This window comes from Nansenia antarctica (genome assembly GCF_963989245.1).
Source record: "Nansenia antarctica genome assembly, chromosome: 17".
NCBI lineage: Eukaryota > Metazoa > Chordata > Actinopteri > Argentiniformes > Microstomatidae > Nansenia > Nansenia antarctica.
In genome coordinates, this window is record NC_137687.1 from 4,042,801 (window position 1) to 4,059,457 (window position 16,657).

General features: G+C 43.4%; 1 protein-coding gene across 1 annotated transcript; it reads right to left on the reverse strand.

Annotated features, from left to right (window-relative positions):
- Window positions 1-2,531: 2,531 nt before the first annotated feature.
- On the reverse strand, window positions 2,532-16,170 carry sf3b2 (splicing factor 3b, subunit 2; the record flags this gene model as incomplete). Its single annotated transcript, XM_080547248.1, has 22 exons — window positions 2,532-2,906; window positions 3,623-3,814; window positions 4,392-4,491; window positions 4,716-4,817; window positions 5,013-5,155; window positions 5,410-5,517; window positions 6,335-6,442; window positions 6,655-6,744; window positions 7,253-7,402; window positions 8,687-8,914; window positions 9,497-9,577; window positions 9,865-9,981; window positions 10,475-10,681; window positions 10,860-10,963; window positions 11,305-11,413; window positions 12,016-12,110; window positions 12,696-12,906; window positions 13,079-13,141; window positions 14,366-14,596; window positions 14,827-14,889; window positions 15,200-15,246; window positions 16,041-16,170. 22 exons carry the CDS (start codon window positions 16,168-16,170, stop codon window positions 2,835-2,837), a joined length of 2,751 nt encoding a protein of 916 aa, XP_080403374.1. The 3' UTR covers window positions 2,532-2,834.
- Window positions 16,171-16,657: the final 487 nt, after the last annotated feature.

Sequence of the window (16,657 nt, forward strand, 5' to 3'; positions counted from 1 at the left end):
ATGTTCATGTTAAACTACAGTATGTACATGTTAAACTACAGTGTGTATGTTAAACTACAGTATGTACATGTTAAACTACAGTATGTACATGTTAAACTACAGTATGTTCATGTTAAACTACAGTATATACATGTTAAACTACAGTACGTACATGTTAAACTACAGTATATTCATGTTAAACTACAGTATGTTCATGTTAAACTACAGTATGTACATGTTAAACTACAGTATATACATGTTAAACTACAGTATGTTCATGTTAAACTACAGTATGTTCATGTTAAACTACAGTATATTCATGTTAAACTACAGTATGTTCATGTTAAACTACAGTATGTACATGTTAAACTACAGTATACACATGTTAAACTACAGTATGTTCATGTTAAACTACAGTATGTACATGTTAAACTACAATATATACATGTTAAACTACAGTATGTTCATGTTAAACTACAGTATGTTCATGTTAAACTACAGTATTTTCATGTTAAACTACAGTATGTACATGTTAAACTACAGTATATTCATGTTAAACTACAGTATGTTCATGTTAAACTACAGTATATACATGTTAAACTACAGTATGTTCATGTTAAACTACAGTATATACATGTTAAACTACAGTATGTTCATGTTAAACTACAGTATGTTCATGTTAAACTACAGTATATGCATGTTAAACTACAGTATATACATGTTAAACTACAGTATGTACATGTTAAACTACAGTATGTTCATGTTAAACTACATTATATTCATGTTAAACTACAGTATGTTCATGTTAAACTACAGTATATACATGTTAAACTACAGTATGTTCATGTTAAACTACAGTATATACATGTTAAACTACAGTATGTACATGTTAAACTACAGTATGTTCATGTTAAACTACAGTATATGTATGTTAAACTACAGTATGTTCATGTTAAACTACAGTATGTTCATGTTAAACTACAGTATATACATGTTAAACTACAGTATGTTCATGTTAAACTACAGTGTGTATGTTAAACTACAGTATGTACATGTTAAACTACAGTATGTACATGTTAAACTACAGTATGTTCATGTTAAACTACAGTATATTCATGTTAAACTACAGTATGTTCATGTTAAACTACAGTATGTACATGTTAAACTACAGTACATACATGTTAAACTACAGTATGTTCATGTTAAACTACAGTATGTTCATGTTAAACTACAGTATATTCATGTTAAACTACAGTATGTACATGTTAAACTACAGTATATACATGTTAAACTACAGTATGTTCATGTTAAACTACAGTATGTACATGTTAAACTACAGTATGTTCATGTTAAACTACAGTATGTTCATGTTAAACTACAGTATTTTCATGTTAAACTACAGTATGTTCATGTTAAACTGCAGTATATTCATGTTAAACTACAGTATGTTCATGTTAAACTACAGTATATACATGTTAAACTACAGTATATACATGTTAAACTACAGTATGTTCATGTTAAACTACAGTATATTCATGTTAAACTACAGTATGTTCATGTTAAACTACAGTATGTACATGTTAAACTACAGTATGTTCATGTTAAACTACAGTATGTACATGTTAAACTACAGTATGTTCATGTTAAACTACAGTATGTTCATGTTAAACTACAGTATGTTCATGTTAAACTACAGTATATACATGTTAAACTACAGTATGTTCATGTTAAACTACAGACATGTTTTTACTTACTCAAAGCAAAAGGCAAAAAAACACAGGTTAGAAATAACATTGACTAAAGCGGCTGAGTTGTTGGCTTAAAATCCTGGAATGAAAATGCGGTAATTTGCCAGTACGGTGCAAAGGGCACTCAACAGCCTGCATGTGTGTGCGCGTGTGTGTGTACTACTACGGAGTGTGTGTGTGTGTACTAGTGACCGAGTCAGCATGTGGTTGCCGCAGTTATTTAGGTCACTGTGCTTCCCAGACGTCAGATGAGATGACTGACGTCATGACGTCAGATGACAGATCACACTCCGAGTCTTCGAGCTCCCTCTGGTGGACTAACCATATACTACACTGCATCTCACTGAAGCAACGATTATTAGTCATAAGCAGTGGTGTAGTCTAGTTTTTTCTAGTGGGTATACTGTGATTTTCCCCTCCCAGCCTCATAACGTTCATTTCGGAACTGCGCTCCCTGTCTAACGTTATATATATATATATATAAATGACATGTTATAAGACTGATCTGTGCATGACAGTGCTGCATTTTAACATTATTTCATGTCGCATCTCCCCCCTTTGATGGTATATGACGCTATATACAGTCCCAACTCCAATGGTTCAAAATTCAAGTGCTTCGTAACACAGACGGGGTGAAATTTATGAATGAAAGTGAAAGTTCTGTCACAAAATGTTACGTATCCTCACACATTCTTAAGTGGGTATATGGAAATCCTTGGCCTTTCCTAGTGGGTATACGTATCATGTGGACTACACCACTGGTCATAGGTATGAGACTTCGTAATACAACAACATGACTGACATTGAATTTGTCTTTTATTTACAAAAACATAAAAGCACAGCGCTACATGAAAAATAACTGAATAACACAGGATAGACACATCGATACAAATGCACTGAGGAGAACGTACGCTGGCAGTGTTTCGACAGCACACATGATGACGATCATTATCAAAAGGAAAATAACGACGGATGATTTTTTTCGCTGGTGAAACGGCCTGCTCGTGTCGTCTGGTTCTGCCTCCACTAGGGCTAAAAAATCTGACTTTGCTCTTCCTGTTGTTCCACTTCCCACCTTCTCCTTGTCTTCTTCTCTGTGTCTCGAGTCTAAAACTTGAACTCTTTGTATTTCTTGGCGCCCCCTCGTGTGTCCTGGGGCTGGGCCTTCCTCTTCTTTTGCTGTGGGAGGGACAGAGACAGAGAGGGACAGAGACAGAGAGGGACAGAGACAGAGAGGGACAGAGACAGAGAGGGACAGAGACAGAGAGGGACAGAGACAGGAGGGACAGAGACAGAGAGGGACAGAGACAGAGAGGGACAGAGACAGGAGGGACAGAGACAGGAGGGACAGAGACAGAGAGGGACAGAGACAGAGAAGGACAGAGACAGAGAGGGACAGAGACAGGAGGGACAGAGACAGAGAGGGACAGAGACGCTGAGGTTAGTGTTGTGATACAAGGCAAAAGGAGACCCCATTCTCTCTCTCTGTTAACATGACATAGTTTTCTATGTTAATGAGTGTAACATGGCCCCTGGTATGATGGGTGGGGTGGGCACGTCATCCTGTCTCTCAATTACTGCACTAAAGCTACCTTTGAGAGAAATACAATGTCCAACTGAAGCTACGATGAAAGAACGTAGTTCATTACATGAAGGCTGACTAGTCCATGTTAAAGAAAGCTTGTTTTAATGTAAAATGATCATACTAGAACCTTTTAATGTAGAATGATCATAACTACAACCTTTTAATGTAGAATGATCATAACTAGAACCTTTTAATGTAAAATGATCATAACTAGAACCTTTTAATGTAGAATGATCATAACTAGAACCGTGGAATGCTAAACTTGTTGAAATATGTACCGGACACTAATCCGACCAGTCTGTTCTCTCACCTTCTGTTTAGCAGCGTGCTCGGCCACCATGTCGCTGAAGTCCTCCTTCTCCACCTGGGCCTGCTGCTCTCTGACGTGTTCCTCGTACTTCTGGGTCATGGCCATGGGGTCCAGCTCCAGCTCCTCGGGGGCCAGAGCCACCTCCACGCCCTGGGACTCCTGCCCTGCGCCCGCCTTACGGCCCGCCATGGCCTGGGGGAAGGGGGGGGCAGAGATGGAGGGATGGAGGGTTAGAGGTGGCATGGGTGTGTGTGTGCCAATAAGAGGCCATGATAATAGGTAGAAGCCAGACATAGGTGTAGGTCTTCTTTTAGGCCATGTGTTATGCATGAGTAGGGCTAGGGGTGATATGGCCTAAATATCATATCACAGTTATTTTCCATATTTTTCATAGTATGACAGTATTTTTTGTTTCTTAATTATAAAAGTTCTCAACATGTTTCAATCAATTACGAGTATCAATTACATTACTTAATCCATAGCTCACTTCATGAGCTCGCTGCATTCCAGCCACCACTTATGTGTGAAACTATGAAGTAGGCTAATAGTGTTTTGCGACTGTGCTTCTGGTATTCTCAGTGTTTTCGACATGAATGTATTGTAGGAGTTTTAGGGCTCCATTATTTGAAATTGGCGGCTCAACAATGTCATTTTGGATCCCAGTTAAGCGGTTTCAAAAATTGGAAACCGTCCATCCCTAACACACACACACACACACACACACACACACACACACACACACACAGACACACACACACGTCACTCTTACCCCTGATACGTCGTAGATGTGTGTAGACGCCATCATGGCCGCTCCCACGGACCCGGTCCTCCTCTCTGGCAGCACAGTGAAGAGCTGAGGTGTCTCGTTTCTACACACACACACACACACACGGTTAGCTCACTCATCACACCTTCCAATATTCAGCACTGTGAGGCATAGTATCCATTCTCTTCATAATTCATTATACTGATGTTACACACACACATCTAACACTGTAGAATCCACACACACACATCTAACACTGTAGAATCCACACACACATCTAACACTGTAGAATCCACACACACACACAGGCTCCGCAGACACACTCACCCATCCATGGCCTCCTCGATCTTCTTCTTCCTCAGCTCGATGAGCTCTGGCGTCTCCATGCCGGCCGGGACGGACGAGAACCCTCCAGGAGTGATGAGACCGCTGACAGACAGACACACAGACACACGTTTGTTTAACACGTTTTGAGGTATTCTAAAAGACTAAACTGAATGCACGTTAGAAGAACTGGTATTTAATGGTACAAGATGAACAATTCAGTAGAGAGATTTCACCCGTTCATGAAGTTAATGTAATATAATTCACTTTGACGTGTTGACAGAGTTAACGTCTGACTACCTGTCTGCCGGTGTGAAGAAGCCAGTTTCGTCTGGTTTTTCCTCGTCGCTCTCCTCCTCCTCCTCTTCCTCAGAAGACTCTTCGTCTGAAGGTTCCAGCTCTCCCCACGGCGTATGGTCTACCTCCTCCTCCTCAGCCTTAGCCTACACACACACACACACACACACACATACACACATTTGTACTATAATAGCAAAATAGTAGATGGTTGTCTGTGAGATAGGGATGTGTGGTGAGTATTGGGAGGTACAAATGTATAATATTCTATATTCTTATATTCTATATTCTATATTCTTTTATACGATTCTATATTCTTATATTCTATATTCTTTTATAAGATTCTATATTCTTATATTCTATATTCTTTATAGAACAATAGAAAACAGTGTATGCTCACCTGGAAGTCGATAGCGTTGGTCCCAAACACGTCCCCGTACAGAGGCTTACCAGTCTCGTCTACGGGGGGCTTACCCCACCCACCAGCGTGGTAACCAAAGGAACAGCTCTGGGAGAGGGGGAGAGAGAGAGATAAATAACAGTCTCAAGAATAGCGGTGGGACAAAATATCGATACGGCGATTATCGTTTCACGTGGCAAAGTGTCGTTTTTTGGGCGGCAGCTTAAGAAGATGAATGACTGAAATGGTACAAAGCGGGGAAAAACGAATAAAGTCTGGAATGATTATGTTTCAAAACAAGGCTTCCCTTTAACTCCCCGAGGGGCTACGGTTTATTTGCAAGGACCTTCGCATGTACAGTGTTGAGGAAAACGAATGTTTCTGCTGAATGCTGCTAACACTGGAACTACGTTATGAAATACCAGTTAACACAGATAACGTATCGTTGATGAATTGTCTTACAATGTATCGATTATCGTAGAATCGATGTACCGCGATACTATCGGTACGGGGGGGGCAAAATATTGTAGGGTTATCGATACGTGAGTTACCTTGCGATTCCCCACCCCTACTCAAGAACAATAATATTACTAATAGAATGACTGCTACTATCATTGTGATTGTGATAATCACTTAGAATATGCCAGTACGTGAGCTTAGAATTATAAGGTTCTATCTCCGTTTAGGGCAGTTCAGAGATATTGAGCGTCAAAGTTTTTACATTCCATTATATTCTGTGAGATGGAACCTTTGTATTTTATTAATTACTAACAAAATAAATTCAACATTTTAAAAATAACACCACACAGGCATTAATAAACACCTAATGGATCAGATTATGTAAAAAACAAAATTTTGACAAAAATGGAGATAGAACCTTATAATTCTAACGTCACGAGTAGTCAATGAACTGAATGTGGCTTACCTCAGGGATGGGGGAGTTCAGGCCAGGGATCTTGAGGTTGGGGTAAGAGGGAGGGGGTCCGTATCTCTGCATGGCTATCAGCCAGGGAGGGGGCACCTTGTGGGAGTTCTAGAAAGAGAGGGGAGGTGGGAGGAGAACACCCTTAGTGACGGGACAAGACCACCGGTAGCAACACTCTGCTCCTTATCAATGACGAGGTCTTCATTCAACAAGACGACCAGCATTCAATCAAACACATATGAAGAATAAAGCCTTGATTCCCTTGATGAGGAACGGTCGTCATGAAGTGATGAGGAGGAGGAGGAGAGAAAAGCACTCACTGGTCCGACGGGCATGCCCAGAGCGATACGCAATTCATCTGACAGATCGCCGGGCTTCTTCTCCTTTAGACGCGTCTCAAACTCTTTACCCTACGCCCGAGAGAGAGAGAGAGAGAATTAGTATAACCATTAAGCACTTTAATTTAATTAATTTTAGCCATTTAGCAGACGCTTTTATTCCAAAGCGATTTACAATTACGAATTACAGGGACATTCCCCCTGGAGTAACTGAGGGCTAAGTGCCTTACTCAAGGGCACACTAGTAGTGGTGTGGTTTCAGGCAGGATTTGAACTCACAACCTTCCGATCACAAGTCCAACTCACTATCCACTAGACCACCACTACCCCTCACTTGACACTGAAAATCCTTCTAATCAGCTGTCGTCCTCATTAGTGATCCTACAGTACCTCGTAGTAGAGGTCTCACACAGTACCTCGTAGTAGAGGTCTCATCATCAGTGATGTCATACAGTACCTCGTAGTAGAGGTCTCATCATCAGTGATGTCATACAGTACCTCGTAGTAGAGGTCTCATCATCAGTGATGTCACACAGTACCTCGTAGTAGAGGTGTCATCATTAGTGATGTCATACAGTACCTCGTAGTAGAGGTCTCCGTGGATGGTGAGTTTGGGCTTCATCTGCCATTTGAAGAAGGCGTCGTGGAGCTTCTGGTAGTCGATGTCGATCTTGCCCATCTTGGGACGCACCTTCTCCCTCATCTTGGTCTTCATGGTCTTGGCGTCCTCCTGTGTACGGGGGGGGACCGTGTTAATTCGGTTGTTAAGTCTGACGTTACGTGTGACGTTAAGTAATTTCCGGGTCCAAACCAGAAATTCCCCGCACCAGAGTACCAGTGTACTACAGCGGTAGAATGACAGTTCAAGCGTTTTTTAGACTGGGATCTATTCATACAACAAGGGACACAGCACTTTCCCGTTTTCTCCATATTGTCAGGGTCTTTGAGCCTTGGAAAAGCGCTATATAAATATAATGAATTGTTATTATTACTGCGGTATTTCGAAGACAGCGCCTCAGACAACGTTGGACCCGGAAACACGTCACGACTTAACCGAATTGAACAGTTAATCATTGACGGTAATCTGAGTCACAGGAGCACACAGGACAAGCTCTGTAGAACAAAAACACGACGTCACCATATGATGTGTGTGACTCAGGAAGTCTGAGGTTGTAACACGCACTAGGATGCAGAAACATAGTATTTGATGAAAACGCATGAATTGTTCCGGCCTTCATTGAGGTAATGACTTAGCTGACGTGGTTCTAGTTTTCTAGACCAATAGGATGGTAACCTTGCTTTTACTTATCCAATCACTCCCAAACAAACTGCTGGACTGAAAAAATCAGGTGTAGTGCTGAGGCACAAATATGTACATTTCAAGCCTGCAAACTGTGACACTTTAAATAAATGTGCAATAACACTTTTGTGCAATATGACAACCCTAGTCGTCTATCTGTACAGTATAGTATAGTGGATAGTGTACATAGCCTTTATTTATGTAAACCAGCTCCTTCCCTTCTTGTGTTTTTTTTGTTTTTTAAGTTTTTTTTTCTTTTTCTTTCCTAACACCAGGGGAGCCACCCCTCCTAAATTTCGTTGTTTGGTACCTGTACTGTAGCAATGACAATAAAGTCCATTCATTCATTCATTCATTCATTCATTACCCAAAGAAAGTTAGGAATAAATGATGGTGGGTGCCTAAAACACAACCACGGTCCTAAAACGGATATGGTTCCTATTCGGTTGTTAAGTGTTTAGCAATTTCCGGGTCTAAATAAAAAAAAAATCCCAGCACCAGAGTACTAGTGTACTAAAGCGGTAGAATGACAGTTCAATCCTTTTTTTTAGACTCGGATCTATTCACACAACAAGGGACACAGCACTGCGGCATTTCGTAGAGAGTGCCTCAGCCAACGTTGGACCCCGGAAACAGTATTATCGCCTGGTTGATACGTCACGACTTAACAACCGAATATCCACAACTATGAGGGCCTTTTTTCGGGCCACCCACCTTCTCCTGCAGGGCCTCCCTCATCTCCTGGATGCCTGTCCTCTTGATGAACTCTGGCAGTTCGAAGGGGGGCTTCTCGATACCCCTCTTGCCCTGCAGGTACTTCCTCTTGAAGCACCAGTGGCGGGGGACGGGGACCGTGTTCCGCGTGGCCTTGAGATGCACCAGCAGCTTGGGTTCCTGCGCCGTCACGTCGTGCATCTCCACCACGTCGGGACGCGCCACCAACTGGAGGGAAGAGGGGATGAAAGGAGAGAGAGAGGAGAGGGTAAGAGAGTGGGAATGAGAGTTGAGAGGGAGGAGGGGGTGAGAGAGAGAAAGGGGAGATCGAGAGGGAAGGTCACAGAAGACGCAAACAAGGTTGGTCCCCATCATACAGATCACTGACCATCAATTCAGGGTTTCTACAAGTTTCAACAAGTCCAATTTAAGACTTTTTTTTTTAAAAATACCTCTTTGAACAGAAATTTAGACCTATTCGACACCATATGATAGCTTTTTGTCATACTCGAGGTGATGAAATTAGGGATTTCACTGCCATACAGATCAAAAAGGAAGCGAATCTGCATTTTTTTGGTTCCAGCTTGATTAATTTCCACGTAAATAGACGTGGCCGGACTGATTTCCTTGCAGGATCTCATTTTTAAGACCTAGCGCCTCATTTTTAGACCGAAGAACTGAAATGCAAGACCTTTTTAGGCCTTATAAGTCGGCTTGTTGGATTTTAGACTTTTTAAGACCAGCGCGGGAACCCTGCCGATTCTACAGAACTGTGTAGTTCAGCTCTGAACTCGGGACGTAAGCGTGTACCTGTTTGAGTTCAGCCACTGTCAGTCTGTTCATCCTCCTCATCTTCTTCTTCGACATCTTGGTCGCATCTGGTCTGATCTCCTGTTAGACATCAACAATAATACATTTTATTTAAATGTAAAACAAAAACGCTTTTAATTTGAACAGGTCTTAAAGAGCTTAACTGAATGCATAAAAGAAAACTAAGAAGGCCTGTCTGAGGAGCGCATCTGGATATATAAAACACAAGCAGAGATGGACGTGTGACAGGGTATATACAGGAATCTTGAGGTTAATTTGAAAGTGACAGTTGGATCTAAGTGACAGTTGACACTAGAACAGCCGTGTCTAGTGAGGACAGGGACGAGAGGAGACGGTCAAACACGTACGTCGTCGCTGTCATCACTGTCTTTCTTCTCCTCCTCAAATCCCTTCTTCTTCAGCAGAGGCTCTGGCTCCTTCTTCTCCGGCTCCTTCTCCTTCTCCTTCTTCACGTCATCGGTCAGCTGAGAAAAGCAATGCAAAACCCCCCCAAAAAACAGTGATGTAACTGTCAGCAATTTAGCCACGAGATAGCAGGACGACTACCGGCGAGAGATAATTAGTGAAAAGCAAGAGAATTCACTCAGCAGATTTTTGTCTCACGGCTATCACTAGAGAGTGTAAAACGTATAGCTTGAGTGAATCTGAAATCTCTCTAAATACCTTTAGCTCATCGACGGATGCATTTCCATACATGGTTCATCCTAATACAAAGTTACATAAACATTGTCCCAATGTTCGAGGTTTTAGGCATGGGAGAACAGGTAGGTTTTGAGGTGGGATTTAAAAGTGAGTTTTGACCCATCATTCATATTAAATGGTTAATAATATCATGCATCTTAGAAACAGGGTATATACAGGAATCTTGAGGTTAATTTGAAAGTGACAGTTGGATCTAAGTGACAGTTGACACTAGAACAGTGGTGTCTATGTTACCTACGAAAATACAAAGCTCACCTTGAAGGCCTCAAAGATCCTCTTGAAGAAGATGAAGTTGGGGTCGAAGATCTCGGGTTCCTCTGTGATGTACTCGATCTCCACCTCCGGCTCCTTCTCCTTCTCCTTCTCACTCTCGTCACTCTTCTTCACCTCCGCCTGCTCCTTCTTCTCCTGCTCCCTCCTCTTCTTGTTCTTCTTCTTACGGTTCCTGCGCTTGCGGTTTTTCTGAGAGGGGAGAGGCAGAGAGAGAGAGACTGCTATCAGACCTTGTTGTCAATCTATGGAGACGCTTTTGAGTCGTGTTATAAAATATTGGGGTGGCGCCTAGTGTAATGCTGTCATGTGGTCATCAAAGTGTCAGGACTGACGGGCAGCAGGAGAGATGAGGTGACTGAGGACTCACGTCTTTCTTGGAGAGGGAGCTTTCGTCCTCCTCAGTCTCTGACAGCGTGGGAGCAGAGGAGTTGTTCATCTCCATCTCAGGACTCTCTTCCTCCTCCTCCTCTTCTGGACAAAGCAACAAGACAACACAGGAAACTTTCAGCCATCAGCTTATGGGCCAACAGAGCTCTTAACCCAGAACACCCAGAAGTGTGCTTGACACCCTTAAAATGTTGAAGAATGTTAGGAGTTTTCCCATGACTGATGTCCGTTCACGGAGGTAGACTTATAAAGAATAGCAACACACTCAAAAGTCAACTGTTGAATAAAATAGTCTTGCCCTCTGTATGTGTAGAAAATACTTAATAACTGAAATCTAAGACCTTTTTAGGCCTTATAAATCCGATTGCTGTATTTTAGACTTTAAGGCTTTTTAAGACCAGCGCGGGAACCCTGTCTGTTCTCACCTGTGGGTGCGATGCTCAGCTGCTCCTGCCTGATCTCCTTCAGCTGCAGAATCTTCTCCAGAGCCTGGGGGATCTTCGGCCCGATGCCCACCTCCTCTCCCTGCCACACCTGACAAACAGAAAGAGACAGACAGACACACACACTATATCAGATCCACATACATATCTATCGCACTATTCGCGTAATTAGAAATTGTAGGTATAAGCACAGGTCTATAGTTTATAGTTTTATAGCTTTGTCCGCATAATGTTCTGAGTTCTGAGTCGGTGTAAATTGACAGTGCGCATGGTGGAACTATTCACCACGACATCAAAGTAGACTGGCTACACTGATCGGGGTTCGACAGTAACGCTTGCCGGGTTTGTTTGCGCGAGCCCGACGACGCTGTTGGATCCCGGATATGTTGACCGGTGTGCAGGAAGAACAACAGACTGCGCAGGCGCCAGACCAGGAGAATCATCGTGGAGTGAAGATATTATTACAGCATACGCGATGCGATGGGTGATCGACAGGCTTTAATAACATCTTCACTCCACGATCATGTAGTCTGGTCTGGTCTGGCGCCGTCTGTTGTTCTTCCTGCACACCGGTAAACATATCCAGGATTCAGCAGCGTCGTTGGGCTCACGCGAACAAACCCGGCGAATGTTGTACTTGCTCCGGGCCAGCGTTTATGTCGAACCCCGACTGATGATGATGATGATGATTACCTCTCTGGCATCTTCTCCTGGAGGCGGGGGCACCCTCTGTCTCTGGCTCTGCATCATAGAGACGCCAGGAGGGGGCGGGCCACCGGGATTCATACCTGAGCAGACAACAAAGTACAGTTATCACACCAACGTATAATAATAATAATAATAATAATAATAATACATTAGACTTATATAGCACTTTTCTAGACACTCGAAGACGCTTTACAAACTGAAAAGATCGAGTAGTAATATTAAAAAAGAAACAAAAAAGAAATAAAAGAAAGTATAGGGGCCAATTACGGTAGTGCTGGGGACACATGGGAAGGGGAGGGGGAGAGGGTTAGGCTAACTGTTGAAGGCAAACTTGAAGAGGTGGGTTTTGAGGGCCTGTACCCACTTAATATAATAATAATAATGTCACAATAAAAGCGAAGGACTTTTGGCTTGCTTTACTTAGGAGACAGTGACACCCAGGTACGTGGGGATAAAGATCTAGCCCTGCGCTTAGGTGGCGTAGCGGGTTAAGCGTTGACCATGTAACCGCAGGGTCCCCGGTTCGATTCCGGCCGGGGACATATCCTGCATGTCATCCCTCCTCTCTCTCTCTCACCCATCCTTCCTGTCTAAATCTCTACTGTATCTGTCAATAAAAGGAAAAATATGAGTGGGACTGCCCCACTCAGAAAAAAATTACGTACCTCTCATGGTGTTGAGCGGGGGCATGTGGGACATCATGGGAGGCCGGGAGCCTGGGTGGGACCCTGGGTGGGAGCCTGGGTGAGAGCCTGGGTGGGAGCCTGGGTGGGAGCCTGGGTGGGAGCCTGGGTCGTTCATCCTGGGCCCTGGGCCTCCGTGCTGCTGCATCTTAGCCATCTCCTGCTGCCTCTCATGCTCCAGCAGCACCGCAGCCTGATGGAGAAAGAGGGGGGGGTCAGAAGAGGGAGAGAAGATGGTATGTAATGGCGATAAAATGAATAGAATTGATACCGTGGGTTTACAGGATCCAAAGTGATTCATCCTTGAATACCATTTTCACTGTAAAAACGTGAAAAGACCGCTACGCCTACTCCTCCCTCCTCACCCTCTTCTGTTGCTCTAGAAGCTGCTGCTCCTTCATGTGCTCCTCCATGGCGTGAGAATCCCCCTGAAGAGACACACACACCATACACACCATCAACATTGACTTCATGAACCCTCTATATCAACGTTACAATGCACACGGCGTGCGATGCGATATTGTCGCACGACAACATTCGATTCTCCATTCACACCCACACACTTCGGTGGCGTGAATGGAGAATCGAATGTTGTCGTGCGACAAAATCACACGCCGTGTGCATTGGCCTCTAGAGGTCTGCAAGCCCGACGCCATGAACAGACTAGGGCCGGGCTCGGGACGACAGCTAGCAACGGGAGGAGAGCTTTTGGTAGTTTCCAATGTGTCTGGGAAAGCTGCATTGTGGAAGAATTTTGACTTCATGTACAGTGCAGGAATTGCACCGGTTCATCCCACCTGCAACGTCATGTTGACCATGGCTGCGCCGTAGCTAGTGCCAACTTTCAATGCCCAACCTTTTCTATGAAATGTTTGTTGCTTATCTAACAGCGAATTGGTGAGTCGAGTCTAGTTTAAAAAAAAATTCTTCAGAAAATGTAGTGGAGACACATTAGTTAACTATTTTTGCTTGTCTACACACAAAGAGCAAACACGTGAACTCTAGATTTGTTGACTAAATCAAATGTAGAATAGTTGGCTTGTGTTAGCCCACAGACTAGGGCTGGCCCCAACGTGCGGGTACAGCCAACTCTCGAGCAGGCAAAGCTCTGCAGTAGGCCAGCATCAATAGCCACCAAAACAGTGTCAACTGAGCCAGGCCAAATTAGCAGAGCCTTCTTCTTCCAGCAGTGTAACACAGACAAGGCATGGGACTGGCCTGTACTGCTGACTACCGCTGGGGTTCTAGTTTAATTTCTATGAGTGTTTTACGTGTAGGCTATGCTTGAGTGACATATGTTTCAGTTTGTGGGCTAATTGTAATTGTTGGCTTTAAGCGGGAGAGAATTTCTTATTTTAGTTTTGATACTCAGTCCATGTCCCCGGCGGTGATGCAAGCCTATTAGTTCATTACATTTTCAACCGAGTTCGTTGTTCCTGTTTCATTCTCCATTGCAAGCAGAATTCTCTGTTATTGTATTGTACATTTTTAGTCGTAGTGTAGTTGTTACATTGTAGCGTTTGTGTTTGTGTGCACAGTAGGGTATAGGGTAGAGCCGGGCCTGAATGCCATGGGCTTGAGGTTTTAGGTCCGCGGAGACCTCTACTCCCTATCACCAGACAGACGAGTGCAGTTCTCCCCAGCGGTCTTACCTGCTGCTGCTTGGCCCTCTCCTCGTGCTGCATCATCATGGCAGCCCTCTGCTGCGCCATCTTCAGCTGGTCCTCCTGGGACAGACCAGGGGGCATGCCCGGAGGCTCCATACCCATGTGCATGCCTGGCGGAGGGGGTCCGCCCGCCATCATGCTCATCGCCTGGAGCATCCCCATACCGGGGGGCATAGGGGGCATGGGCATCGGGGGCATGGGGGGGATGCCTGGCATCTAGGGGAGATGGGGGAAGGCAGAAGTCTGATTGTAAAAGGTAGTTGTTGTTGTTTGTGTTTTTTAACGGACAGGCAGTTTTCATGAACATTTCAAGGACCTGGCCTGGAAAGCCATCAGACTTTGTTCTTAGGCCTGAAAGTGTTACCGGCGGTCATGACAATCTCCTAACAAGCAAGTGTGTCTCTATGCGGTTTATGTCATTCACTGATGTTGGGTTTGACACTAACCGTAGTCATGGGTTTGTTGTCATCGTTGCCTGACAGGTTGGGCTTGTTGGGAATATTCCCGGTCTAGAGACACAAATACATATCAAGGTCATGGGTCAAGGGTCATCATAATAACTTGACAGCAGGGGAGGAGGAGGAGAAATCATCAAAAATCGGAGGACAGCAGAGATCGGAGGTCAGGCTTATTGTAATGCATGGAACGGAATGATATGAGTGGTATCAAAAACATTCATTCCTTTCCATGCATTAGAATGAGCCTCGTCCTCTGATTTCTACCCCCACCAACCAGCCCACTTCTTGCTTGACAGCACAAACACATGACAGAGACAGGAGTTACTACAATACAAATTTGAGAGAAACTTCTTGACGTTACCTGCATGATGTATCCCTTGAGTCTGTCAAGCAGCTCCTCTCTGGGACCTAAGCAGGAAGGAGACCATTCATTGCCATTATACCAAAAAGTAACACATTCATTGACGTGCATGTTGTTAATGTCAAACCCCTGGGAACGCTTTCAAAACGTTTTTTATGTGGAAGTGAAATCTCTATTCGCAGCAGACAACTTAACTACATGATGACTAATAGTTAACCACCTCTTATCACACCACAACAACAACAACAACTTATCAGTCGTTTGGTTTGGCCATGAGATTAGCTTCAGATAACATAACAGATGTCCTTGGGAGTTAGTTGAGGAAGTCGTGACGTCAGAATTATAAGGTTCTATCTCCATTTTTGTCAAAATTGAGTTTTTTACATAATCTGATCCATTGGGTGTTTATTAATGCCTGTGTGGTGTTATTTTTTAAAATGTTGACATTTTTGAGTTAGTAATTAATAAAATACAAAGGTTCCATCTCACAGAACATAATGGAATGTAAAAACTTTGACGCTCAATATCTCTGAACTGCCCTAAACGGAGATAGAACCTTATCATTCTAAACGGAGATAGAACCTTATCATTCTAAACGGAGATAGAACCTTATCATTCTAAACGGAGATAGAACCTTATCATTCTAAACGGAGATAGAACCTTATCATTCTAAACGGAGATAGAACCTTATCATTCTAAACTTAGTTAGGATTGTTGCTTGTTTAGGTTGAATGTCTCTGACTTAGCAGAGGCCTGCACACTTAGCTTAGCTTAGCATCATCATCATCATGGATTGGTTCATTCAGAGCTTAGCTAACCAGAGAAAGGCTCACTGACTCACCCATGTTCGGGGCGCCCAGCTCCCCTAGCTTGGCCTGGAGCTCCGGGTTGCTCCACGTGTTCAGGGCCGCTATGGAGCTCCCCAAGTCGGACGGGAGAGACTCGGTCCCCGGCGGTCCATCGGAAGCCATGTTGAGAAATTGAATCGATCAATGGCTCTCTACGGAAACCCGGAAACCCAAGCGTGATGGGAAATGTTAGGATGGAAAGAGGGGGATTGTGGGATGTGTAGTTTGGTGTGAGAATTGTGGGATATGTAGTTGGTGTGAGAATTGTGGGATATGTAGTTGGTGTGAGAATTGTGGGATGTGTAGTTGGTGTGAGTAGGAGGAGTTTTACATTTCTCATGCATTTCCAAATACTAGCCACTAGGTGGCATCATTCGCCAAATAAAATGTATCACCTTGATTTTTCTCATAAAGAGAAAATAAAAGCATACCATTTCCCCCATACATGTCCCGATTAAAATGTAACAGATGAAATAAGAAGACGAATAGAAAGAGGATTCAAATGCACTTAGTAGTAAGAAATGCTTTGTTTTCAAACGACAGTGCGCAGACTCAATTTTGCTGGAACATAACAGAACAGTGATGTGTGTTGGGGCGTGTTCTAACCAGA